Source organism: Sapajus apella, unplaced genomic scaffold, assembly GCF_009761245.1.
Source record: "Sapajus apella isolate SASKATOON/1434 unplaced genomic scaffold, GSC_monkey_1.0 scaffold53, whole genome shotgun sequence".
NCBI lineage: Eukaryota > Metazoa > Chordata > Mammalia > Primates > Cebidae > Sapajus > Sapajus apella.
In genome coordinates, this window is record NW_022436993.1 from 1788996 (window position 1) to 1816815 (window position 27820).

At 38.3% G+C, this 27820-nt stretch overlaps 1 protein-coding gene and 1 non-coding gene across 14 annotated transcripts in view; both read right to left on the minus strand.

Annotated features, from left to right (window-relative positions):
* The window catches only part of ANKRD26 (ankyrin repeat domain 26), a 93455-nt gene that overhangs the window by 54190 nt on the left and 11445 nt on the right, over nt 1–27820 (minus strand). For 9 of the 13 annotated variants that reach the window (XM_032243801.1, XM_032243798.1, XM_032243809.1 and 6 more), the window contains 9 exons: nt 23823–23893; nt 17056–17086; nt 13481–13553; nt 12045–12105; nt 11750–11952; nt 7095–7224; nt 6387–6448; nt 3650–3743; nt 520–618 (listed from right to left, as the gene is read on the minus strand). In XM_032243801.1, coding sequence (XP_032099692.1) covers nt 520–618; nt 3650–3743; nt 6387–6448; nt 7095–7224; nt 11750–11952; nt 12045–12105; nt 13481–13553; nt 17056–17086; nt 23823–23893 — 824 coding nt within the window. The remainder of the gene's footprint in view (nt 1–519; nt 619–3649; nt 3744–6386; nt 6449–7094; nt 7225–11749; nt 11953–12044; nt 12106–13480; nt 13554–17055; nt 17087–23822; nt 23894–27820) is intronic. The other 4 variants (XM_032243806.1, XM_032243805.1, XM_032243804.1 and 1 more) reach the window with 3 other exon arrangements.
* On the minus strand, nt 25290–25395 carry LOC116527269. Its single transcript, XR_004258463.1, has one exon. It is a non-coding gene; the product is annotated as a U6 spliceosomal RNA (small nuclear RNA).

Consider the following 27820-nt stretch of genomic DNA (forward strand, 5'->3'; position numbering starts at 1 on the left):
GACGTGAATCATCATGCTTGGTTTGAAAATGATTAACTGTTGGGATGTTTTTCATTTTGGTTAGAACAGCAACATGACAGAAGTGTACTGAAGAAAAACATAGGAACATAGGTCTAATAAAACATGCAGTTTTGATTTGAACATGGGATTCTGTCCCAAGTGACTATAACTAAAATAGAAAAGTGCACATATGCCAATGTGAGCAGGCTCATCAATGCGGAGAAAAGTGATCTTTAATCAGAGGAGCAAAGCATGATCCTGAGAGGAAAAATGTCAAGGCCGATGGTAAAATGCTACAGAATATCTTTAATGCAACACATCAGAATCATTTATACCATTATACTACAAGTATTTATCATGTTCTTCAATTTGTCCTATAATTTGGGAAGCACACAGTTGTGATGCCACTTTAGCTGAATATATAACTCATTTCTCATTAGAGAAAGCGTTGTGAACTGATCAGCTTGGATATACACTTGTAGAATAACAGTTAACAAAAATACTCATTTTTTTCCATACCCATGTGGGCTACTGGCATGCCTACATTTCTTGTATCCTCTAGTTTAGCCATCTTAAAGTTTCTTGATCCACTCATGCAAGAAGGTATATAAAACATACCTAAGAAATAATGTACAATAAGCTTTCGATATTAAAATATTTATCAAAAGAAAAAATTGAATTGCCACAGAATTATTAGCTATTAATATTTTATATTTCAAAATTAGTGCAGTTTTTAAAATCAATGCAGTGTTTATTGAAAATAACAATTTTAGTATTCAAAGAATTATTAACTGTAATTTTTTCATTTCTAAAATATGTTAGCCTCTAAAGGATTTTATGAAACAGCTATCATATCAAAAAGTAACTTTCCTTAAGAAAAAAGTCAATGCTTCTATATTTAAATTAAACTCATTTGATTAATTAATATCAGTGCAACACAGACCTTTTTTTTTTTTTTTTGATAGAATCTCACTCTGTCACCCAGACTGTAGTCAGTGACACAATCATGGCTCATCAATCACTGCAGCCTCAACCTACAGGCTCAAGCAATCTTCCCACCTTAGCCTCCTGAATAGCTGGAACTACAGGCCCATGCACCACCATGCCTAATTTTCGAATTTTTTTGTAGAGATGGGGTCTTGCCATGTTGTCCAGGCTGATCTCAAACTCCTGGGCTCCAGCAATCCACCCACCTTGGCCTCCCAAAGTGCTGAATGACAGGTGAACCACCATAACCAGCCCAAAGCAACATATATCTTTGATATCTGACAGTTATAGAGAGGAGACATGAATCACTGGAGTTTACCCCAATTCTAGCATGCTTCCCATAATTTCTGAAGCAGAAATGATCTAATCATCTAAGTGTAAATATACTGAAGCCATCTGAAATGAGTTGTTTCGAGTTTCCTCACTATTAACTCCAAAATAACCTAGCTAACTTTTTTCTTTCCTCTCTCTTTCCCCACTGACAATGTCTCTTCTTTTGCAAAAGTAATCTCTAGATCTGTGGTCTTGATTCCTCCCCTTCTACATTCTTTTCATGGAATATTTTCAGCACTTCTTTCTTCTTCATTTAACAATAGTATCTTATAGCTATAATTTCTATTTCTCCATCTCTTTGTTCCTAACCCTCTAGCTAGAAACGTGCTCAGAAATAAAAGAAAAATAATGTTTTAACTTGATCTGTTATGCCTTGAATTGTTGTCCAGTGACTCTTCTTTCAGATTTCTCTACAGGGAAGTCTACACCCTTACTACTCAGAGTGTGGTCCAAGGACCAGAAGCATCAGCGTTACGTGAGAACTTATTAGAAATGTAGAACTCCAGGCCTGCTGAATCAAAATGTGCATTTTTAACAAGATTCTCAGCTGATTTATTAAATTTTAAGAAGCTCTGGTCTATACCGACTGTACCTCCACATTCTTTTGTTTTTTTTTTTTTTTTGAGACAAAGTCTTGCTCTGTCACTAGGCTAGAGTGCAGTGGCGCAATCTCGGTTCACTGTAACCTCCACCTCCAGAGTTCAAGTGATTCCCCTGCCTTGCCCTTCCAAGTAGCTGGGACTATAGGCATGCAGAACCACACCCGGCTAATTTTTTGTATTTTAGTAGAGATGGGGTTTCACCATGTTGGCCAGGATGGTGTCAATCTCTTGACCTCGTGATCCACCTACTTCGGCCTTCCAAGTGCTGGGATTACAGCTGTCAGCCACCATGCCCAGCCCGACATTCTTTCAAATTAGCGTATCCTTCTGGAATCTGGCATCAAGTTCCTCCCTATCATGTCCCCCAAACTGAAACTGTATTACAAGACATAGAGTTGCCATGGGCTTTTTATCAGAGTATGGCTTCCTTGATCTCTCCATAAGCAACCCTACTCTCTTCTTTCCAATTACCTTCTTTTGGCCTTTGAGACATTATCCTATAAAGCAACACTTTCTTTTTTTTTTGAGACAATCTCGCTCTGTTGCCCAGGCTGGAGTGCAGTGGTGCAATCTCGACTCACTACAACTTCCGTCTCCGGGGTTTAAGCTATTCTCCTACCCGAGCCTCCCAAGTAGCTGGGATTACAGGCATGCACCACCATGCCTGGCTAATTTTTGTATTTTTAGTAGAGACAGTGGTTTCACCATGTTGGCCAGGCTGGTCTCAAACTCCTAACCTCAGGTGATCTACCCATTTCGGCCTCCCAAAGTTCTGGGATTACAGGCATGAGCCACTATGCCCAGCCTGAAATTACATTTTCTATAACATCAAATTATAGACACATATGGCTGACCACATATGCTTGTATTCATCTAGGTCAGAAAGATGGTCCAGTACCTCCATCCTTGCCTTCCCAACAGTGAGGAGGATAGAAAGAGTGCAAAAATTTTGCTCTACTTCTCTGACAAGTTTTGGTACTGGAAGCTCATTTTAAACTCTTCCTACCTTTCTAATACCCTGCCTTTCCATTTTCTAAAGAATTAATTTATTTTATTTTTTATTTTTTTGAGACAAAGCCTCACTCTGTCACCCAGGCTAGAGTGCAGTGATGCAATCTCAGCTCACAGCAACCTTCGCCTCCCAGGTTCAAGCAATTCTCCTGCCTCAGTCTCCCGAGTAACTGGGATTACAGGTGCATGCCGCCACACTCAGCTAATTTTTGTATCTTTAATAGAGATGGGGTTTCACCATGTTGGCCAGGCTGGTCTCAAACTCCTGACCTCAAGTGATATGCCCACCTCAGCCTCCCAAAGTGCTGGGATTACAGGCGTGAGCACCGCACCCGGCCTGATGTACTATTATAATTATTTTATTTTGCCACTCTCCATTTCATATATTGCGTCTTTGTTCTTCATTCACTCTCTATACTCTCTGCCTTCCTCATTCTCATTTCCTCTTTTACTCATCTCCTCTTCCTTACTTCCTGGCTCTCCTCATGTCTTAATGTATTTTGAAATAGATCTAACAATTCAGCTCCTTTAGTGACAGTGGCAATTTAACCTGTTGCTGACACCTAAGATATACAACTTATCACAATTTCACCTCTCTTTATTCTTACTATCCATTTAATAGGTGATTTTCTTTGGCTATTAGAATATATCAACAATCATGTTTTTATATAAACACTCTGTCCAATGGCCTTATTAAAATAAAATATATCTCTTACCTTCTGCTTGTTCATTTCCTATATTTTTTTCTTTTTGATCTGCAGCCCCAGCTAAAGGATCAACATACTTCTGTGGAAAATTCTCAGAGATACTCTGTTAAAATTATATCAATAATGAGTTTCAATTTTACAAGAAGAATGAGTCACTAAAGATCTTTAATCACTTTCAAATATAATATGAATTTCCTATTTTAAAAGCAATTAGACTTAAAAATGAGATAAGTGTGTACTGAAAACCAAAACATTTCAACAAAGAACCTCACATATGCTCTCTAGATTAAGCTTATCTTTCATCTTTAGATGGCTATTGACTCTGCACACCAAACACAGAATGACCAAGGACACATATTAACAGATAAAATATTCACTTATGTGCATAGTCCAACAAGGAACTAATATCAAAAGACTTAATTCTACTTTATATTCCCCACCAAAAATAAGATGGCATTCAGGGGAGCTTCTCTGAACCTATTCTGGTTCAGAGGCTGCCTGATTAAGAGGGGGAAAAAAGTGTATTTTAAAAAATAGAACATTCTTGCTATACTACAGCATTAAACATTTAAAATATTTCTAATTACAGAAATTTTTAGTGTTAAGATATTTGGCATAATAAAAAACTTTGGAATATGTCATGGTAAGTATAAACAGAACACTGCAAAAGCTGCTTCATTTAGGTAAACAAAAGCTTGGAAAAATCTAAATACTTTGTGATAAAACTTTTACTGATAGGAAAGTGGTTGACTAAAATGACAAAGCAGTAAGAAAAACTTTTCTTTATGTTTAAAGAAAAACAAGCAAATATAAGATATAGTATACAACTCTTTCCCAATTAAGAAATAATTTCTAGGGGAGGGATAGCATTAGGAAAAATACCTAATGCAGATGACAGGGTGACAGATGTGGCAAACCACCATGGCACGTGTATACCTATGTAACAAACCTGCACGTTCTGCACATATACCCTAGAACTTAAAGTATAACAAAAATAATAATAATAATTTCAAAGTATAGCAAGCTTTCATAAAAATAGAATAATAATAACATTTATGTATTAAGCATCTGAAATGTGCCAGGTATTTATTTGCACATTTTCTTTTCTATGCAGTATAATAATAAAAATAATGATGAGTTACTCCACTTCCTGCTTCGTGGTCATTCCAAGATGTTAAGAGCAAAATGATAAACAGATGTGATGATTGTGCCCTCTGTCCAGAATGCCCTCCTGCTAGCCTTTCACATGGCTGCTCCTTCTCTTCCTTTAGTTGGCAATCTAAGGTCACACTCAGAAAGATCTTCTCTGACTACAGAGCTTCACTCCCACTCCAATCCCCATCCTAACTACAAACTCCCTCAATTTTCCCTAACCTAATGCTCTCTGTTTTCTTCATCTGAAGTACTTACAGTGACTTGTAAGTGTTTGTGGTTTACTTGTTTTTCAGTTTATGCTGCTAGAGCATAAGCCCTCACCTTGTACATTCGGTGTCTAACAGCCTAGCACATAGTCAGTACTCAATAAACAGAAATTTATTCAAGGTCAAACATTGAAAATCTCATTAGGAAGGTCTCAAGTGTCAATTCACTATATTCCTATAGGATATCTCCAGTAACTGTCTACTGAAACTTATACTCCAAATTAGAAATCCACAGGCCTGTTCCAACTTTCCCATTCTTTTCTTTCTTTTTTTTTTTTTTTTTTTTGAGATGGAGTTTCGCTCTTGTTACCCAGGCTGGAGTGCAATGGTGCGATCTCGGCTCACCGCAACCTCCGCCTCCTGGGTTCAGGCGATTCTCCTGCCTCAGCCTCCTGAGTAGCTGGGATTACAGACACGCGCCACCATGCCCAGCTAATTTTTTGTAGTTTTATAGAGACGGGGTTTCACCATGTTGACCAGGATGGTCTTGATCTCTTGACCTCGTGATCCACCCGCCTCGGCCTCCCAAACTGCTGGGATTACAGGCTTAAGCCACCGTGCCCGGCCTCCCATTCTTTTCTTGACAGTACTGCCTACAGGTTTACAAAAAGTACCCTCAATATTTATTAAGTCATTGAAAATGATTTTGAAAATCATTTCTACTTATTACAACACCACTCAACCAAACTGTCAGCATTCTCCACATTCTTCCTTCTCTTGAAATGTTGAAATGTTCCTTGCAGATCCATACAAGTATATATTAATACTTTAAAGGCCCAGGTGTTATCTTTTCAAATTCCAAGTTATCCAAAAAAAAACTGCATTCCAAACTGTTTCTCTCTGAATTTCATTAGGACTTTTACTCATCCATACATAACATAGAGTCATACATTTGACCATAGGTTGACCTGAAATAATTCTCTAGTTTTTAGATAAACAACTTCAGAATGCACACTGATCCACTGTGATTTCTAAGCCTTTTTTTTCTTTTTTCTTTTTTTTGCACTTTCCTACTCTGGATTCTATTTTGTTTGTTTGTTTGTTTTTATTTTGTTTTACACTGGATTCTTTTTTTTTTTTTAATTTTATGACACCTGTTATTGAATACACTGGATTCTTAAATGAATCTTGCAAATTAGCAGAATTTATACTATGCTGCAGTCATATACTTAGCACATACTTTATTAATTACCAATTGAAAAATATAAGAAAGAAGTTCCTTATGGATCTACACAGAGGTAAAAAAGTCAAGTCAAAGTATCCCTTTTATGTTTTAACATCACCCAATGCTTATATTTTAAAATAACAGTAACAATAGATAGTACCTCAGAATCCCAAGGTGATTCTATGTCTTCCTCTTGTCCTAATCCTAATGCGGTCATCATATCTATAAAATGTTATACACAGATATATTCATGAGAATATTTAGTATTACAAGTTTTAAACACATATATATACAAAAATAGAAAATAAAATTAACAAAAAAATTAAATATATATACAAGTCTATCTCCATTCATGAACATTTCAATAAAATAAAAATAATAGCAAAAAAGCATTTCACAAGGTTGACACAGTCTCAGGAAAAAATTGGCAGTATGAATAAAGACAGCAAAATAAAAATATTTTTAAATGAATATAATATTTGAGTCTGCATATGTTAATTGGTTGTCTTAGAATAGAATTTTTTTTTCTTTTGAGACAGATTCTTGCTCTGTTGCCCAGGCTGGACTGCAGTAGAGTGATCTCAGCCCACTGTAACTTCCATCTCCCAGGTTCAAGCAACTCTCCTGCCTTAGCCTCCTGAGTAGCTGGGATTATAAGCACACACCACCACCGCCAGCTAATTTTTGTATTTTTATTAGAGACAGGGTTTCACCATGTTGGCCAGGCTGGTCTCGAACTCCTGACCTCAGGTGATCTGCTGATCTTGGTCTCCCAAAGTGCTGGGATTACAGGTGTGAGCCACCATGACCTGGCCCCTACAATAGAATTTAAGGATAGAAAAATATTCAGAGACATCCACTAACTTACCACTTCTATTATTTTTGGGCACTTCATCAACATAAGTCAAATTGTCATTATCTGTTTGCTCTAGTGGAGGACTTTCAATAGTATCAAGACCATTTTCTTTTTTTCCAGTGGCTGGCTTTGTTGTTCCTTCCTATTTAAAAACAAACAAACAAAAAAAAAAAACTTCAGAAAACACTATATTTATTCACTTACCCATTCAATCAGTCACTGTACTAGTCGGTTCTTAAACTACCATAAAGAAATACCTGGTCATCCAAGATGGGGGCATACTTTTTTTTAAAAGAAACACCTGACTGGGTAATTTATGCAAAAAAGAGGTTTCATTGGCTCATGGTTCTGCAGGCTGTATAGGAAGCATAGCAGCTTCTGCTTCTGGGGAGGCCTCAGGAAGCTTATAATCATGGCAGAAGGCAAAGAGGGGGCAGGTGTCTCACATGGCAGGGCCAGGGCAAGAGAGCAAGATCAGAGGTGCTACACACTTTTAAAGAAGCAGATCCCATGAGAACTCACTTGCTATCTCAAAGACATTACCAATGGGGATGGTGCTAAACCATTCACTACAAATCTGCCTGTATGATCCAATTACCTCCCACAAGGTCCCACCTCCAACACTGGGGATTACATTTCAATATAAGATTTCGGGCAGGACACACATCCAAATGATACCAGTCAGTAAGACAATAAGCACTTATTGTGTCTATCACATCACAGGCACTATCCTGGGAAAAACTAAAAATAGAATCAGAGGACAGATTCTTCCCTATAGTAATCAAGTGGGGATAGAGATAAACAAAAACAAGAAGAACAGAAAAGTATAATTCATTAGTTCTAAAATTGAAGTGAATAAAGGACAGTAACGGCACAAAAGAGAACAGTGAGTTCCACCTGGGAAGCTCAGGAAATGCTGCAAAGACAGGTCCATACTATGAGATAGACCCAGTGCAGTGATATGGTTTGGCCCTGTGTCCCCACCCAAATCTCATCTCAAATTGTAATCCTCATGTGTCAAGGGAGAGACCAGTGGAGTGGTCACATTTTCTTTTGGCAACCTCAAAAAAAAAGTAAGTTGTAGTAGTAAGATATGAGAAATAGTAAGCAGGTAGAAAATAAGGAACTTGGTGAGTGACTGGATTCATAATTTGAGGGAAAACTGTAGTGCAAGATTTCTCCTGCTTCAATGTTTCAGTGCTACTTCCTATGTGTAATTTACCGGGATAGGGAAACCAGTGGACAGAGTAGTTTACAAAGAGTCGGGAAAGGGTCAGAAACAATGTCTTCAGTTGGGACATATTAATATAAAATTCAAGGCATCCAGGAGACTTAGAAAAATTTCTTTTGTAAAGTATCTGTTCATATCCTTTGCCCACTTTTGAATGGGCTTTTTTCTTGTAAATCTGTTTTAGTTCTTTGTAAATTCTGGATATCAGCCCTTTGTCAGATGGGTAAATTGCAAAAATTTTTTCCCATTCTATTGGTTGCCGATTCACTCTAATGACTGTTTCTTTTGCCGTGCAGAAGCTGTGGAGGTGTTCTCACTCACAGGCGGATGTTGAACAATGAGAACACATGGACACAGGGAGGGGAGCACTACACACTGGGGTCAGTTAGGGGGAAAAAGGGGAGGGACGGTGGGGGGTGAGGAGTTGGGAAGAGATAGCAAGGGGAGAGATGCCAGATGTAGGTGATGGGGAGGAAGGCAGCAAATCACACTGCCACATGTGTACCTATGCAACGATCTTGCATGTTCTTCACATGTACCCCAAAACCTAAAATGCAATAAAATAAATAAATGGAAAAAAAAAAAAAAAAGAAAATATCACTGGGAAATAGAATTATAAATAAAAATATGTTAAAAAAAAAAAAAAGAAAAATTTCAGGATTTTTTTTTAAGAGACAAGGTTTCACCGTGTTACCCAGGCTGGTCACCAACTCCCAAGCTCAAGTGCTCCGCCAGCCTCAGCCTCCCCAAGTGCTGGAATTACAGGCATGAGCCACTGCACCCAGCCCACCCAGGGGACTTAGAAGACAGATTTCGATAAATACATTTGGAGTAGAAGTAGATGACTTCAGGAAAAGCATATGGTCTTAAGAAGATAAATATTTGTAAAATACAGTAAACTGGTAGAATAATATGAACCTAAACAGAACTCTGAACTTTTGAAAATGAAAAGACAAAAAGGAAAAAAACATGGGATTCAAGGTTTCAGTTGCGTATTTCAACATTTGAGGCTGGGTGCAGTGGGCCCCACCTGCAATCTTAGGACTTTGGGAGGCCAACGTGGGAGGATCACTTGGGTCCAGGAGTTCGAAACCAGCCTGGGTAACATATCGAGACCCCATTTCTACAAAAAATAAATAACTAGCTGGGCATGGTGGTGCATGCCCATGGTCCCATGGGAGGCTAAAGCCAGACCCAGAAGATTTAAGCTTCAGTGAGCTTTGATCATGCCACTGCACTCCAACCTGGCTGACAGAAACTCTGTATTTAAAAAAAAAAAACAAGGCCAGGTGCAGTGGCTCATGCCTGTAATCTCAGCACTTTGGGAGGCTGAGGTGGGCAGATCACTGAATGCCAAGAGTTAGAGACCAGCCAACATAGCAAAACCCCATCTCTACTAAAAATACAAAAATTAGCCACGTGTGGTGGTGCACACCTGTAGTTCCAGTTACTAAGGAGGCTGAGGCGCAAGAATTGCTTCAACCCGGGAAACAGAGGTTGCAGTAAGCTGAGACCTGCCACCACACTCCAGCCTGGGCGACAGAGCAAGACTCCGTCTCAAAAAAAACAAAAGGAAAGAAAAGAAAGCTATGATTATCCAAGATGAAGATTTAAGAGTCTTCAAATACAGCTATGATTATCAAGCAAGACCAGTATTTACATGAAGAGAGAAAAGGACTAAGAAATCAAGTCGGCAGGATTCTGAGTTTTAGAGATGAACAAATTTATAAGCAAAGTTTAATAACTATGATACTAAAGTTAACAAAGCTTCCTGATGATAATATAAAATGTCCTCATTGCTGGAGACACTTTTAAAAGTAAAAAATATCTTCCAGAGACAATTTCATAAATTTCCTTGGCAATCTTTCCTTTTATAAGAGGTAGTTTATTTTAGAAAACAATAATAAATTTTGATCACTTTCATTTTGTGTGTGCATATGTGTCCATTACATACAGATATTAATTACGAGCACAAGATAAATCAAAATATCTACAGAAACAAATAATTGCTGGATTCATTTCTCTAAGAAAGTTTATACTGAAATTTATTTTCTCTCTTTTTTTTCCTAAGATGATGAATGGGAGGCCAGGGGGACAAGAGCGAGACTTCATCTCAAAAACAATAAAAAAATAAAAAATAAAAATGTTTTGAAATAAGTAACAATGCCATGAATTATCAAAACCTCTGTGACATAGAAAATCAGTGCTAACATCACACCTTAGGAAACTAGAAAAACAAGAATAAACCAAACCCAAAACTAGGAGAAGAAAAGAAATAACAAAGATCAGAGCAGAACTAAATGTATTTATAACCAAAAACAATACAAAATGAAACAAAACAAAATGAAACGAAAGTTGGGTTTTTTGGGGTTTTTTTTGAGTTGGAGTTTCACTCTTGTTGCCCAGGCTGAAGTGTAATGGCATGATCTTGGCTCACTATAACCTCTACCTCCCAGGTTCAAGTGATTCTCCTGCCTCAGCCTCCTGAGTAGCTGGGATTACAGGCACCCGCCACCATGCCCGGCTAATTTTTTTGTATTTTTAGTAGAGACACATTTTCACCACGTTGGCCAGGCTGGTCTCGAACTCCTGACCTCAGGTGATCCGCCCGCCTAGGCCTTCCAAAGTGCTGGGATTACAGGCGTGAGGCACCACGCCCGGCAGTTTTTTTTTTTTTTTAAGATACACAGTTGATAGACCACAAGCTACGTTAACTGAGAAAAGAGAGATGATTCAAATAAGCTCAAGTAGGAATGAATGTGGAGATATTACAACTGATACCACAGAAACACAAAAGATCAAAACTACTGTGAATACCTCTATGAACACAAACTAGAAAATCTACAGGAAATGAATAAATTCTTAGAAACACATAATTCCTCTAGCTTGTATCAGGAAGAAATAGAAATCATGAATAGACCAGTAATAAGCAGTGAGACTGAATCAGTAATTTTAAAACTGCCAACAAGAAAAAAGCCCAGGGCCACACTGAATCACAGCTAAATTCTACCAGACATTCAAAGAAGAACTGGTAAGAATTCTACTGAAACTATTCCGAAAGACTGAGAAGGGGGAAATCCTTCCTACTCATTCTATGAAGCCAGTATCATCCTAATACCAAAGCCAAGAAAGGACATAACAATAAAAGAAAACTGCAGACCAATATCTCTGATGAATAAAGATACAAAAATCCTCAAGAAAATACTAGCAAAACAAATCCAACAGCATATCAAAAAGCAATAATTCACCATGGTCAAGTGGGTTTCATTCCAAGGATGAAGGGATGGTTCAACTTATGCAAGTCAATAAATGTGATTCATCACATAAACAGAATGAGAAACAAAAACCATATGATCATCTCAATAGATGCATCATTATGTGGATTGTGGGGGCAAGGGAAGGGTATGGGAAAAAAGTTTTTTTAAAAACAACGTACCTTTGTAAGACCAGGGTTTGCTAACGACTTGTGGGAAAGTTTCGGAAGAGGGTCAGGTAATGGATTGGTAGGATGAGAAAAGCCCTGGACTTTGATTGATGTTGTAGGAAGGCTTTCAATCACAACTTCATCTTGACTATCAGAATCTCTATCCTCAAACGAAGTTCTATTTCCTGTTCTCACAATGTCATATGTTGCTTCTACTACAGTAAAAACAAAATACAGAGTAAATGAAAACATATGTAATTAAGACTCAATGAGTAACAAAAGAATAAGCAGTCTTCAAACAGCTTACAGTTTTTCTTGGATTGCTGAGAAGCAGTCATTAGCTTTGCTAAGCTTGGTTTTGGGACATTCTAGAAAACAAAAATAAGAATAACAAGTTTTAAAAATAACAAGTATCAAATTTGATAAAATAATTGTAATAGTCACAATTAACACAAAAAACAGATTTTGGAGTCACTCAGATGTAGCTTTAAACCTCAATTCTGCTATTTACTACATCTTCTCATGGGGTAAGGATTATGTGAGACGATACAGATATTCTCCAAAGGTTATTACCTTTACCCATAGCTGATTATTACATAAATACTATGATATCTGTTCAATTATTTTCTTAACCACATTAGCCTAGAATAAAAATTTATTCCTAGGTAGAGTATTATAAAATTCAAACATTAAGACATTTAAATTAATTACATATTTTCTGAAATGTGTATGCATGATTTATATTTGCATGAATTACTTCTTGTGAGAGAAACTGTAAGCATTTTGTTCTTAGTATATCTTACTTAAGTGGGTTGGCATTGCAAATACTATAGGCTGGTTCTATTCTGTTTGTCAAAAAGCTAAAAAAAAAATGATTATATAAATTCAGCTCCTTACAAGAAAGAGAGAAAAAAACAAAAATAATCCTTGTGAGTCAATGGTTGCTGAATAAAAGCCACACATCGCTACAAAATAGAAAGGTGCACCTAAATATGCTACAAATGAAGACAAACATGGACTGAAATAACAGTCACTGAAGAAATGTATGCTGCGAGGAAAAGTCTAGGCTGAGATAAATCATTTTTAAAAGATGAAAGTGTAGGGGGAAAGAAAAAGAGAGGCATGACTAATCGAGTGTGAGCTTAAGTCAAGGAAGAAAAGGAAAAGCTTTAAGCATACTAAGGCACATGCAGAAGCACAGATCTGTAACACAGACTTTGGTTCATAAGAGATCCCTGATAATACTGATTAGGATTTAGAATCAGTTTTTAAAAAACACTTCTGTAGTAAAGAGTTTAATTTTAAGTCATCCAATTAGTTAAACATGGTCATCTACTACTTCCTGAAAGCTGTAACATTCTTACCACAGAGAAAAATGAAAAAAGATTTTAAAATCATAGTAGGAGTGCTTATCCATACAAATTTTGACCAAATTTTGTATTTCCTCTACTGTAGGAAATCTTTTCCCAATACAATTTTCCTATCACTACGTATTTTCCAGTGCGTTCTTTTTTTTTTTTTGCAATCCCCACTCTATCACATTATTTATCAATCCTTTGTTATTTAGCAAAGTTTAAAAAAAAAGAATTCAGCTGGTTATATTTCTATAAAATGGCTTCCTCTGACCACTTTTCCATTACAAATAGAAAACGGTGATAAGTAGACCACTGCCAAATTTTAAGAGAATACTATACGAAACTAGATTCAGAGTGAAAACATGAATTTCATGAGAGAGCACTTTACCTTGATATCAAAATTGACATCTTCATCATCTGAGGTAGGCCATGAATCATCAATACCTGGTTTGCCAGAAAGCCTTTAGAATAAAAATATACAAAAAATGAGTGAATTAATTTCTTTAAATTTCTTTAAAAACAAAACAAAAACCTCCTAGTTCAATCTGGATGCCCTCTCCAAAAAAATAAGAACAAAAATATGGTGAAAGGTCAACTATTAAGTGATGTTTCTTGATATAATTAAAATTCGGTTTTTGAAAAAGATTTTAGTTACCTATTGCTACCTCCACCTCTCCAAACCTATTAAATATTCAATAAAGACTCAATCTTAGTTCTATAACAAATAGTGACAGCCAAGATATTGGCAGAGCCTGGGAATATTTTGTCTTCACAAATTGTCCGTCCTGAAGACTGAACTGAAAATCCAATTAATGGCTGATATAACTTTTGTTACCTGAACCAGAACAAACCTGATAATCTAAAACAAGGTGGAGACCAGATGCAGTGGCTCACGGCTGTAATCCCATAACTTTGAGAGGTGGAGGCAGGAAGATAACCTGAGCCCAGGAGTTCGAGACCAGCCTGGCCAATGTGGTGAAACTCTGTTTCTATTACAATACAAAAATTAACCAGGCGTGGTGACACATGCTTGTAATCCCAGCTATTCAGGATGATGGGGCAAGAGAATTGCTTGAACTCAGGAGGCAGAAGTTGCAGTGAGGTGAGACTGCACCACTGCATTCCAGCCTGGGTGACAGAGCAAGACACTGTCTCAAAAAATATAAAAAAAAAAAGCCAGGTAGAAAGATACACTGTCCCTTCTCCACTATCTATCTCCAGTTCAAAGACTAATCTGTGTCACTCAAAAATGGCAGTTCTTCGACATGGAAACCACTTAAGGCCTCACTGCTTCCCTTTACCCTAAAACAGGATAGGGAGTCCCTTGAAATGTCTGAAATGTCTGAAAGCTAGAAGGACAAAAGTCAAAATACAAATGTATGTGCTATTATTGGGACTACTCATCCCAGAAACATTAAAACATTAAAAGTTATAAAATCCATTATTTTCCCTACAGAGGTCCTGCCTTATTCCGGACCACATAAACTACCAAGCCCTTAAAAATCTTCATAGGAACTCAGATACCCAAAGAAAAGACTGCTGGAGAAAGGGTCCTGGTAGTTGCACCTATATTTCTCTAAGTATCTAAATACCTTTCCTCCTATGGGCTCCCTCTTCTGCAGGGGTCCCTGGCATCTCTAACCTTTAAGTATTCATCCTACGAAAGCACAAATTCCTGAAAGGATGGTCTCAAATGCCCAAGAGTAGGAGCTCTCTATTTCCTGCTCCTGGAAAACAAGCTAAATGGAGTCTCAGTCATCCGCCACCAGCATAGCCATGTTACCAACTACCCAACTGAAGCTCCATGACTGACTTGCCAGCCAATCCTACTCCTGCACTACCCTACATGCCCATGGGAAGGACATCAGAGAATTGGGAAATGAGGCAGAGGTGAGGGGACACCTTCCCTGGGCCACAGATCTATGTAGTTCAGCACCCTCCAGCTCCAAAGTACTTAAGCCACCACTCTATAAATTGAGGTCGAAGTAGTTATAGCACATTCCTATTGGCTGTAGAGACTCTCCCCAGTGGCTCAAATTATTTTAACATTTTTCCGTAGAAACCTTGAAAGTTTGTCAGTTCTTCCTATTATACAAAAAAGCAGCAACCTGTTCAGGACTCCCCTGAACCCCCTATTTTAATATGCCTTTCTAGATAATTCCCAATATCCTTTATGCTTCATTCCTATCATTTATCATTATCAAATTTGTCAGAAACCTCAATATTCTGATCTCTTTTCCAAAAGCCCTGTTCCTATCCAACCCAGTGTTGTTTCTCTTCAAACTTGGCCTTCCTCTGCTAATTCCATTCTTTGCTCTTCCACTGGATTCACTATATCTACTCACCCTTTATTTTTATTTTATTTTATTTTTTTTGAGATGGAGTCTCGCTCTGTCGCCCAAGCTGGAGTACAGTGGCACCATCTTGGCTCACCGCAATCTCCGCCTCCCAGGTTCAAGCAATTCTCCTGCCTCAGCCTTCCAAGTAGCTGAGAATACTACATCACCATGCCAGCCTAATGTTTTGTATTTTTAGTAGCAAAGGGGGTTTCACCATTTTAGCCAGTATGGTCTCAATCTCCTGACTTTGTGATCCACCCTCCTTGGCCTCCCAATGTGCTGTGATTACAGGTGTGAGCCACTGCACCTGGCCCACTCACCCTTCTATTATTCAAATATTAACCTGTAGGATGATAAAGAAGGAAGAGTACTGTGCTCTGAAATGAGTTTGGATGTCATATCCAAATAAATCAATTTAATCTCTTTGAGTTTCAGGTTCTCCATCTGAACCATTTGACCAAAATGTTAAATACAGATTGCAGTACTAAATGGCATTTTGATTAGTCTGATTCCTTAAAATCCTAAAATTCCATATGCTTTTGATTCTGTTGATAGGAAAATGAGAAATACTTAGCTGGCAGAAATTGAAAAAAATAATAGAACACTGTTGGCTGAATAAAGAAAACGTTTTATATATATATATATATATATATATATATACACATATTTATATATATATATACACACATATTTATATATATATATATACACACATATATATATAAAACATTTTATATACATATGTTACATATATATGTTTTATATATATATGGTGGGTGGGTGTGTGTGTATATATGTGTGTGTATATATATACATACACACACACACACACACACACACACACACGCACACACACAACTCACCCCATAGAATACTATGCAGTTTTCTTTTTTTTTTTAAAGAGAAACAAAATCATATCTTTTACACAACTCAGATGGAGCTGGGGTACTAGCCTAAAGGAACGCCAAACTGAGAAGTCAGTAGGTAGAGACATAAATCAGAAACATCCTCTAACTAGATGCTAAGTATAATTAACACAATATGGTCTATATGTAGACAGCCTTCACTTACAGTAAAATAATTCCTTTCTAAGACTTGTCTCGTTTGCTTATGTAAACTGTATGGCCCTGTGGCCACAGTTAGGTGAGATCTGGCCTAAAACCTTTGATGATAAAGACAAAGTACTAGTTACTACAGCAATTATCAAACATATTAAGACAAACTGTTGGACTGACCAGGCTCCTAAGAAAAACTCTAACAGTTAACATGTAACTAAATGTAGCTCTCTGAATTGATCTGATTTGGACCTGTACCTTGATCCAGTGCTGCATAGGTCTCTATCAATCTATGTTGAGGGGCAAGAGAAGGGATTTGGGAGCCAAGCGAGCTGATGGTCAAATCATGGGTCAGTTGCTTGCTAACGTGAGGTCATGGGCCAATTAATGAACCTCTCTGAACTACACCATTGGGTTATAATAGCACAGATACTTTGCAAAGCTGTTGGGATGACTATATGGAGAAGCACATAATAAGGTGTCTAGCTCAGAGTAGGGTACTCAACAGATAAGTTTCTTTTCTCTGTATTCCTTTAGTTAATATATTTTTTTAATCTGTAAAATACTACCTGCTTAAGGAATCTTCAGAGCTCTCATCCGCTACAAAAAAGAGAAAAGTAAAACACATTTTAAATCAACAATAGAAAAACATATAATATAGAAAGCATAAGACTGTCGTGCTTTGTTATAAAGCATTCCTCTGAGACCGTATCTGGACGCTATAATAGAATTAATATCCTATATAAATATTCACATGCATAGAAAAAAGTTAATCTTCCCTGCAGACCTGCTGCTCTTCTCTACTCACCTGACAATTTCAGTTTAAATGCTTGTGAACAGCCTAGAAACCTATGAATCATCTGAGATTTCTCTCTGCCCCCTAACTTTTTACACTCAATAATCACGAAATCCTACTAACTAACCTCTTTTCTGCCTCTGCCTTACATTTCCACTACCCCTGGAAATATAAACATTTACTTTATGTTACTTATTTACTTAATATAATATTTACTTAGTATATCTATTTTTTTTTTTTTTTGTGACGGAGTTTCACTCTTTTTACCCATACTGGAGTGCAATGGCGCAATTTCGGCTCACCGCAACCTCCGCCTCCCGGGTTAAAGCAATTCTGCCTCAGTCTCCCGAGTAGCTGGGACTACAGGCGTGCACCACCATGCCCAGCTAATTTTTTTGTATTTTTAGTAGAGACGGGGTTTCACCATATTGACCAGGATGGTCTCGATCTCTTGACCTTGTGATCCACCCGCCTCAGCCTCCCAAAGTGCTGGGATTATAGGCATGAGCCGCTGTGCCCGGCCGTTTATATCTCTTAAACATGGAATCTTAACTGATGACTTTCACAAAAAAAAAAAAAAAAAAAAAAAAAAAAAATGCACTCTTAATGTTATTTCTTAAATGAAAAAAAAAAATTTAAGCAAAACTAATTTAAAAAGTCATAACGTGAAGAGAAAGACCAACATTTTACAATGAATAAACTGGTCAGGCATGGTGCCTCATGCCTATAATCCCAGCACTTTGGGAGGCCAATGCCAGAGGATCACTTGAGGCCAGAAGTTTGAGACCAGCCTAGCCCAACATAGTGAGAGCCTATCTCTAAAAGAATAAATAATATAAAATGAATAAACTGAGCTTCCTAACTTTATGTATTTCACCATGGATGGTAAAAACCTCATAATGGATGAATACTAATCCAAGGATTAGTGACAAGGAAACTGTGGCTTTGACTACTGCAAAACCTTCCTTTGTTTACCAGTCTCTTTACCTGGTTACCTTCCATCTATCCTGTATATGAGGGGCCAGCAAACTAGAGGCCACAAGCCAAACTCAGCCAGCCATAAGGTTTTATAAATAAAGTTTTATTGAGGCACAGTCATGTTATTCACTTACGTATTATCTATGACTGCTTTCACATTACAATGGCAGAGGGAATAGCTATGACAAAGACTACATGGCCTAAAATATTTTCTGTCTGGCACTTTACAGAAAAGCTGTCCATCCCTGCTTTATACCACAGCCAGAATGCCTCATGCTCAGGTCTAATCTTGTGACTCCCCTGCTCAAAATTCTCCAATGAATCCCTGCAGCAAACATTGCTGACTCCCTATCCAATAGCCATTCTTTAATCTTTCTTGCTGGAAAAACACAAGTCTACTTGGATATTTATCATCCCAATACCATCCCCAGCTCCACAAGAGAAATGATTATTCTAAGTTAATCAAAGTAACTACATTTGCTTTCCCAGTGACTGGTTTAAAAATGAGCATGTGATGTAACCCAGCTAATAAAATGTGATAGGAGGCTGGGAATGGTGGCTCATGCCTATAATCTCAGCACTCTGGGAGGCAAAGGGGGGTGTGGATGGCTTCAGCTTAGGAGTTTGAGACTAGTCTGGGCAACATGACAAAACCTTGTCTCTATAAAAAATTAGCCAGACGTAGTGGTGTGCACCTGTAGTCCCAGCTACCTGGGAGGCTCAGGTGAGAGGACCACTTGAGCCCGGTAGTCAAGGCTGTAGTGAGCTGTGATTGGGCCACCGTACTCCTGCCTGGGTGACAAAGTGAGACCCTGTCTTGAAAAAAATAAAATAATAAAATGAAATAGGAAGTCCACTGTAAGCTTCTGAGTTTTCTTCCTATTTAAAAGAAATGTGAAGAAAAGCAGCCCTTCTAGCTGTTAGAGCTATTGTTTTGTGAGAACATGATGTTTAGAGCTGTTGCTAATCAACCAACCATGAAAGGAGATGTGAACAAAACACTGCCAATGGCACAGCTAAAAGAGGGACAACAAGTGGGATACAATGACATCACTGAACCACCAAAACAACTCTGGTTCTTATTACTTTACCACTTCTAGTTAGGTCACCCATTATTTGCAGCCAAAAGCATTCTAACTGATAAATTTCCCATGGCCTACAGGCTAAGATCTACACTGAACTATTAAAAAACATCTTTCGCCGGGCGCGGTGGCTCAAGCCTGTAATCCCAGCACTTTGGGAGGCTGAGGCGGGTGGATCACGAGGTCAAGAGATCGAGACCATCCTGGTCAACATGGTGAAACCCCGTCTCTACTAAAAATACAAAAAATTATCTGGGCATGGTGGCGTGTGCCTGTAATCCCAGCGACTCAGGAGGCTGGGGCAGGAGAATTGCCTGAACCCAGGAGGCAGAGGTTGCGGTGAGCCGAGATCGCGCCATTGCACTCCAGCCTGAGCAAAACTCCGTCTCAAAAAAAAAAAAAAAAAAAAAAAAAAAAAAAAAAAAAAACATCTTTCACAAGGTTGCCATAGCTAAGCATCAACCTCATTCCCAACCACTTCCATATTACACTTTTTGCACTCGCAAAATCGAACACCCATAAACTCTGTGAAGTTTACTCAAGCGTCTGAGCTTTACATTTGCTATTCCTTCTGCCAAACATGCAATCTTGTCAGACGTTCCTTCTGTTCAGGATCATTCTTCTGACTTTTTACCTGGCAAACTTCTACTCACTCTGCATGCTTAACTTATATCCCACACACTGTTTTAAACCTTTAATTCTTTACCATAAAGTGTCTGGCACATATTGAACATAATAAATACATAATAAATGATAAATATAAGCTCTCAGAGGACATCTACACACAATGAGCCCTGAATAAAGTAGTAAATAATAAAAATTACAACGATTGTGAAAAGCGCCTGATTCTATTTTTTAAATGTTTTTATTTTGTGGTTAGCTGTTGTTGATTTGAAAAAAATAAAAAATATCCTGGGCATGGTGGCTCATACCTATAATCCCAGCATTTTGGGAGGTCGAGGTGGGTGGATCACCTGAGATCAGAAGTTCGAGACCAGCCTGACCAACTTGGTGAAACTCTATCTCTACTAAAAACACAAAATTAGCCAGGCATGGTGGTGCATGCCTGGAATCCCAGCTACTCGAGAGGCAGGAAAATAGCTTGAACCTGGGAGGCAGAGGTTGCAGTGAGCTGAGATCATGCCACTGTACTCCAGCCTGGGCAGCAAGAGTGAAACTACTTCTCAAAAAAAGAAAAAAGAAATAAAATGTTTCCATTCTGCAATATTAAAAAAATGCTTGGTACCTAAAAGACACTTGATGGTTATTTGTTAAGTAAACAATTATAGAAATCAATTAAAATATTTCCATTGAAAAAACACAAATAAAATAGGAACAGCTCTATTCCATTATGAAAACTTTAAAGACCAAAACTATATCTGTTCCATATTCATGTTTCTTGAAACTTGCAAAACCTAACCTATAAAAGTTCTTTTCTGCTTTTGTGCATCAACAAAAAAATAAAATAAAAATAAAAGTCCTTTGACAAATATATACTAAATTAAAGATGTCCTCAAACAGTTCAGATTATCCAATGCATTAGGTGTTACATCCAGGTGGCATAGTAGCATTTTTGTTATGATGAAACATTTCTGGCTGGGCGCAGTGGTTCATGCCTGTAATCCCAACATTTTGGGAGGCTGAGGCGGGTGGATTACCTGGGGTCAGGAGTTTGATGCCAGCCTGGCCAACGTGGTAAAATCCCATCTCTACTAAAAATACAAAAATACTAAAACTAACAAAAATTGGCTAGGCCTGGTGGCAGTCACCTGTAATCCCAGCTACTCAGGAGGCTGAGGCAGGAGAATTGCTTGAACCTGGGTGGTGGAGGTTGCAGTGAGCCGAGATCATGCCACTGCACTTCAGCCTGGGTGACAAACTCCATCTCAAAAAAAAAAAAAAAAAAAAAAAGGGAAAGAAAACATTTCTGCCCAGCACAGTGGCAAACAACTGTAATCGCAGCACTTTGGGAAGCCAAGGTGGGTGGACTGCCTGAGATCAGGAGTTCAAGACCAGCCTGGCCAACATAGTAAAACCCCATCTCTGCTAAAAATACAAAAAAAAAAAATTAGCTGGGCATGGTGGTACACACCTGTAATCCCAGCTAGTTGGAAGCCTGAAGCAGAACTGCTTGAACTGGAAAAGCGAAGGCTGCAGTGAGCCAACATCGTGCCACTGCACTCCAGCCTGGGCAACAGAGTGAGACTCTACTTCAAAAAAAAAAAAGAAAAGAAAGAAACATTTCTTACTTACTTTAATAATTTCCCATCTTTTTTTAGAGTCTCTCATTGGACATTTTTGCACTTTCATTATTATTCATTGAGCCCAGACTTGGGATATTTGAATATTGATTATGATAATCTTTTGGCTAATGAGAACAGTGTCTTGTTCTAACAAAATTACTGTTATTACGACAATTATCCAGCAGACAGAAGAACACTTCTTGTTCTAACAAAGTAAATATACCTCATTCTATTTCAACTTATGCTGAATAAAGTCAGTAATAATGAGATTTTGTTGGTATAAGAATATGCAACATGACTTGTACTTCTCAACAAGGAATTGCTTTTCTGACTTCTGTATTCAGTATCTTTAAAAAATAATCTCCTGGCTGGGCACAGTGGCTCACTCCTATAATCACAGCATGTTGGGAGGCCAAGGTGGGCGGAGCACGAGGTCAGGAGTTTGACACCAGCCTGACCAACATGGCGAAACCCTGACTCTACTAAAAATACAAAAATTAGCTGGGCATGGTGGTATGCGCCTGTAATCCCAGTTACTTATGAGGCTGAGAAGAATCGCTTGGACTGGCGAGGCAGAGGTTGCAGTGAGTCGATATCGCCCCACTGCACTCTAGCCTGGGCAATAGACCAAGGCTCTGTCTCAAAAAATAATAATAATAATAATCTCCTATTGATATTGGTGCACACTAGCTAAGTTCTGCAATTCTTATTGCCATTTGTTTATGGTACCAGAAAGGTATTGTTGAGTTCCCAGTTTTAAAGATAGTTCATCTTTAGTGACACAAATCACTATGTAATGACCCTTGAACAACACAGGTTTGAACTGCACAAGTACACCTATATGTGGATTTTCTTCATCTCTGCCACCCCAAGACAGCAAGACCAACTCTCCTCTTCCTCCTACTTCTTGCCTACTCAACATGATGACAACCAGGATGAAGACCTCTATGATAATCCACTTCCACTCAATGAGTAGTAAATATATGTTTCTTCTTTATGATTTTCTTAATCATAATTTCTTTCTTGTAGCTTACTTTACTATAATACTACATATACAAAACACATGTTAATTGGCTGTTTACATTATCATAAGGCCTGCAGTCAACAGTAGCCAATTAGTAGTTAAGTTTTGGGGGAGTCAAAAACTAATGCAGATTTTCAACTGCACAGGGGATCACCAGTCCTAGCATGCACACTGCTCAAGGGTCAATTGTAATTAATATTCATTTAATAAACACAAACCATTTATTATAAAAATTAAAGATCCATTTTTATAACAAGTCCAGTTCATCATGATGTGATTATAAAGAAAACATAAAACATACTAACTTAGCCGGGCACGGTGGCTCAAGCCTGTAATCCCAGCACTTTGGGAGGCCGAGGCAGGTGGATCACGAGGTCAAGAGATCGAGACCATCCTGGTCAACTGGTGAAACCCCGTCTCTACTAAAAAAACAAAAATTAGCTGGGCATGGTGGTGCATGCCTGTAATCCCAGCTACTCAGGAGGTTGAGGCAGGAGAATTGCCTGAACCCAGGAGGCGGAGGTTGCGGTGAGCCGAGATCGCGCCATTGCACTCCAGCCTGGGTAACAGGAGCGAAACTCCGTCTCAAAAAAAAAAAAAAAAAACATACTAACTTAAAAACCTTTTTTCTTATTTATACAAAAATTTCATATAGGAATTTAGGGATGATAATTAAGTAAATGAATTTTTTCACAAAGTACCATTTGACATCATAAATATCTACAAATAACTTTTTTTTTTTTTTTTTTTTGAGACAGAGTTTTGCCCTTGTTGCCCAGGCTGGAGTGCAATGGCGCAATCTTAGCTCACTGACGTCTCTGCCTCCCGGGTTCAAGCAATTCTCCTACCTCAGCATCCCGAGCAGCTGGGATTACAGGCATGTGCCACCACACCCAGCTAATTTTTTGTATTTTTAGTAGAGATGAGGTTTCTCCACGTTGGTCAGGCTGGTCTCAAACTCCCAACTTTAGATGATCCACCACCTCGGCCTCCCAAAAGTGCTGGGATTACAGGTGTGAGTCACTGCACCCGGCCGATGTAACTTCTTAAATAATTCTGAATTCTAGATTACTAAGAGAAATTAAGAAAAAATATACATGTACCTTATACACTGATTTTTTTAAAACTGCTTTTCTGTGATCAACACTCCCTTACTTTTACTATTTTATCCATGATACTATTACCAAGAGTAATTCACTATCAGAAGTCTTACCTGAAACACTATTTTGAGAAGAATTTTTAGGTATCCTTTCTTCTTTGCATTCTGAAATCAGGTAGTGACTGCTACATACAGAAAAATGTAATAAATAAAATTATTTTAATACTGATACAAAAAATACTTACCAAATATCTCAAATTCTTAAAAGTATTTCAGCCAATATCAGAGCTAATAGCAGAACTTTATCCCATATACTTCAAATATATAAGCTCTACAAAATTTCTTGTTAAGCTTCAAATTAAATAAGAAGAAGAGTAATGAGAAACAGTTATGAAGTGAGGGCAGTGTCGCCGAGCAAACTAGCTAGAGTTAGCTTGACATAATGGAAAGTGTCCTGATCCCAGAAGTCCTAGCTCTGTAACCAACAGCTGTTGGTTCTTGGACAAGACGCTTCTCTTAGGCTCAATATCTTCTTCTAAAAAATAAGGATTTTACTGCCTTATTTCACCAGGGTTATAAAGACTTAACAAGATAACATTTTTTAAATGCTCAGAGAAATAGTAAAGAAATGGAATAATTTGTTCCTGAATTTTATTGCTAAAACTATTTTGGAGTCCCAAATAAAACCCATTGAGTGTTTCTCCAAAAGTTCTAATATTCAAATGTTGCCATTTTCAGAAAATTTACTAAGTCCTAATTTTGGTTATTAGTTATTCCATTCTTTATGGTTTCCAATCTCAGTGAATTTCATAATTTGTAACCGAATTCACTTTTAAATATAGTATCTCATTAAATTAGATAACATAATTGCCCCCTATTAGTGAACTAATTGATCATAGCAAGGGCAGAAAACTAACAGACGTCAAGACCTGGCTTAGATGATGACTATTCCTTCTCTATCTACCTCCTCAAACTCTGAACCAGCAGATCTTTGTTAGAATGATGCTTAATTTTCATGTCCATCATTCCAACTGATGTGGAAAACAAACCCTACTTTTATTTAGAGACAGGCCGTCATTCTATCATCCAGGCTGGAGTGCTTCTATCACTGTCATAATCCACTGCAGCCTGAAACTCCTGGGCTCAAGCAATCCTCCTGACTCAGCCCCCTGAGTAGCTAGGCCTACAGGAGCATGCCATCACACCTGGCTCATTTTTATTATTTTGTTGTGCTGTTAACGTCTTGCTATGTTGCTCAGGCTGGTCTCAAACTCCTGGCCTCAAGCAATTCTCCTACCTTGGCCTCCCAAAGTGCTGGAATTACAGACATGAGCCACTGCACCAGGCCCCTACTTTTAAGTTTCATGAAGGAGACACAAATTGACATTTTCTCATTTCTGCGATACCTACTAACAACATATTTACACATAACATCCCACGTGTTAACTCCATTCTCATTTCATAGGTCACCTTATAAATGAATATTTTTGTCATGAAAATCACAATTTCAATACTGGGTGCCACTCTTCTGCTTTAACTCACACTGTTAGCAAATAGTAAAATGGCCTTCCAGGGACTGTGCAAAATATGGAATGCTTCAAGAATGTGTGTGTCATCCTTATACAGGGGCCATGCTAATTTCTCTGTATTGTTCCAATTTTAGTATACGTGCTGCTGAAGCAAGCACAAAGCCCTACTTTTATACGTGGACACTGATGAGTCATGGAAGAAGCTTAGCTCTGTTCAATCCAACTAACCTACTTTAGGCTCAGAGAATTCTGTTGAATGGCTTCCTTGTGAGGTACAATTGTAAAATATTTTTAAAATTTAAGGTAGAGATGCAAGTAGCTTGGGAGATTTTCATTATGAAAAACAGATCACTTGAGGGGCCAACCACAAGTTGGTACCCACTGCTCTAGGGAAAGGCAATACAGAACCTTTCACTGCCTAAGAAAAGGTGCTACACAGAATATAAAAGGGCTTTGAAGTACAGACCTGTTAGCGAAGAAGAAAGGAAACTCTGTTCTCTTCCTGAAACACGATTTGAACCTCTCTGACAGAACAATCCCAACTAATATTTGCTAAAGAAAAGACAAACAAAAGCCTCAATGGCTAACTTACCATGAAAGTCAAGGCTCAGATATGGTCTCCACATTAAGCGTTTGAGTGTGGAGGGAAGGATCAATCCGTGTGTGGCTAAAGCTAGGAGGCCAGCTGCCAGAGCAGGGTGCTAGTGCTTTGGGAACAATGGCTGAGCCTATAAACACACATATGTGAACTTTAAAAAAAAGTCCTAACTTCGAAGTCTACATATGAATCACCACGAAGACTGAGCGATCTCAATCAGTAAGAGCATCCTGGTAGCAAAGGTCAGTCATTTCCAGACTGCAGGACCAGTTTCAATGGCAACAATGCAGCCATAGAATCACTGGTAACAAAAAAATGATTAGAATGTCCTTTTTTCCCCTCCTTCTGACTTACAAAAGAGGACTGCCTTCCTTGCACTTAAAGGAACCCCTTCGGTTCTTGAAAAATTTAAGGTGGAGGGCATAGCAGATGGCCCCCATGGGACAGTTCAAGATTTTCTGCTAAACTGGACATTTCAAGACTCAAATAACCAATTAGAAAAATTAAACATGTGATACTATTTTTATCCCATGCATAGGGGTTATAATTGGAATGAAATTAACAATATTGGGGTCCCTATGGAGTAAGTTCGTAAAAATCCAGAGAGAAAAAATCCTACATATACCCAGTTGGACACAGTGGCTCATGCCTGTAATTCCAGCACTTTGGAAAGCAGAGGCAGGCCAATTGCTTGAGCCTAGGAGTTCAAGACCAACCTAAGCAACATGGCAAAACCCCATCTCTACAAAAAATACATAAAATTAGCCAGGCATGGTGGTATGTGCCTGTAGTCTCAGCTACTTGGGAGGCTGAGGTGGAAGAATCTCCTTAGTCCAGGGGTTGAGGCTGTGGTAGGCTCTGATCATGCCACACACTCCAGGCTGGGTGACGGAGTGAGACTGCGTCTCAGAAACAAAACAAAACAAAAGAATCCTACAGTCATTGCTGCTTCTAACTAGTCTATCCTTTTGCTTGATTTCTAGCTAATGAAGCAGACTAATTCACTGCCATTCCAAAATTACCTGAACCAAACTATGAAATCTCAACTGATGTATAAGATGCAATCATTATAATTATTTTAAACCTCTATTTAGTGTTAACTAGCCTTTTATGGTAAATATTTACATACTAAACCACTAACAACACCATTTTTCTGTAGTCCATCCCTAGACATATTAAGAAAAAATATCAAAACTCTGCCGAATAAAAAGCCTGACTATACTTGATGATTCATAAAATAGAGCAGGCATGAGGGGTGCTCTAAAATAAGAGAGATATGGCCAGGCATCGTGGCTCATCCCTATAATCCTAGCACTTTAGGAGGCCAAGGCAGGCAGGTCACTTGAGGTCAGGAGTTCAAGACCAGCCTGTCCAACACGGTGAAACCCCATCTCTACTAAAAATACAAAAATTAGCAGGAAATCGCTTCAATGCGGGAGGCAGAGGTTGCAGTGAGTCAATCGTGCCACTGCACTCCAGCCTGGGCAACCGAGCAAGACTCCGTCTCAAAAAATAAATAAATAAAAACAAAATAAAAGAGTTAATTTCACACTTAGAAACTTTGATAAAGTTATATATATAGATAATTTTATATACTTTATCAATTTACCATCTTGCCTGTCTGTGTAGAATTAACTGTTTACATCTACTAATAGACATAGGCATCTTGGGTGCTCAAGTGTTCATCTTTGTAAATTATCACCAAGGCTAAAAGGAAAGGACAAAAAAGAGGCCTGTTGTCTCACTGGGGTATAATATAATAGAAGCCTTTTTTTTTTTTTGAGACGGAGTTTCGCTCTTGTTACCCAGACTGGAGTGCAATGGCGCGATCTCGGCTCACCGCAACCTCCACCTCCTGGGTTCAGGCAATTCTCCTGCCTCAGCCTCCTGAGTAGCTAGGATTACAGGCACGTGCCACCATGCCCAGCTAATTTTTTGTAGTTTTAGTAGAGACGGGGGTTTCACCATGTTGACCAGGATGGTCT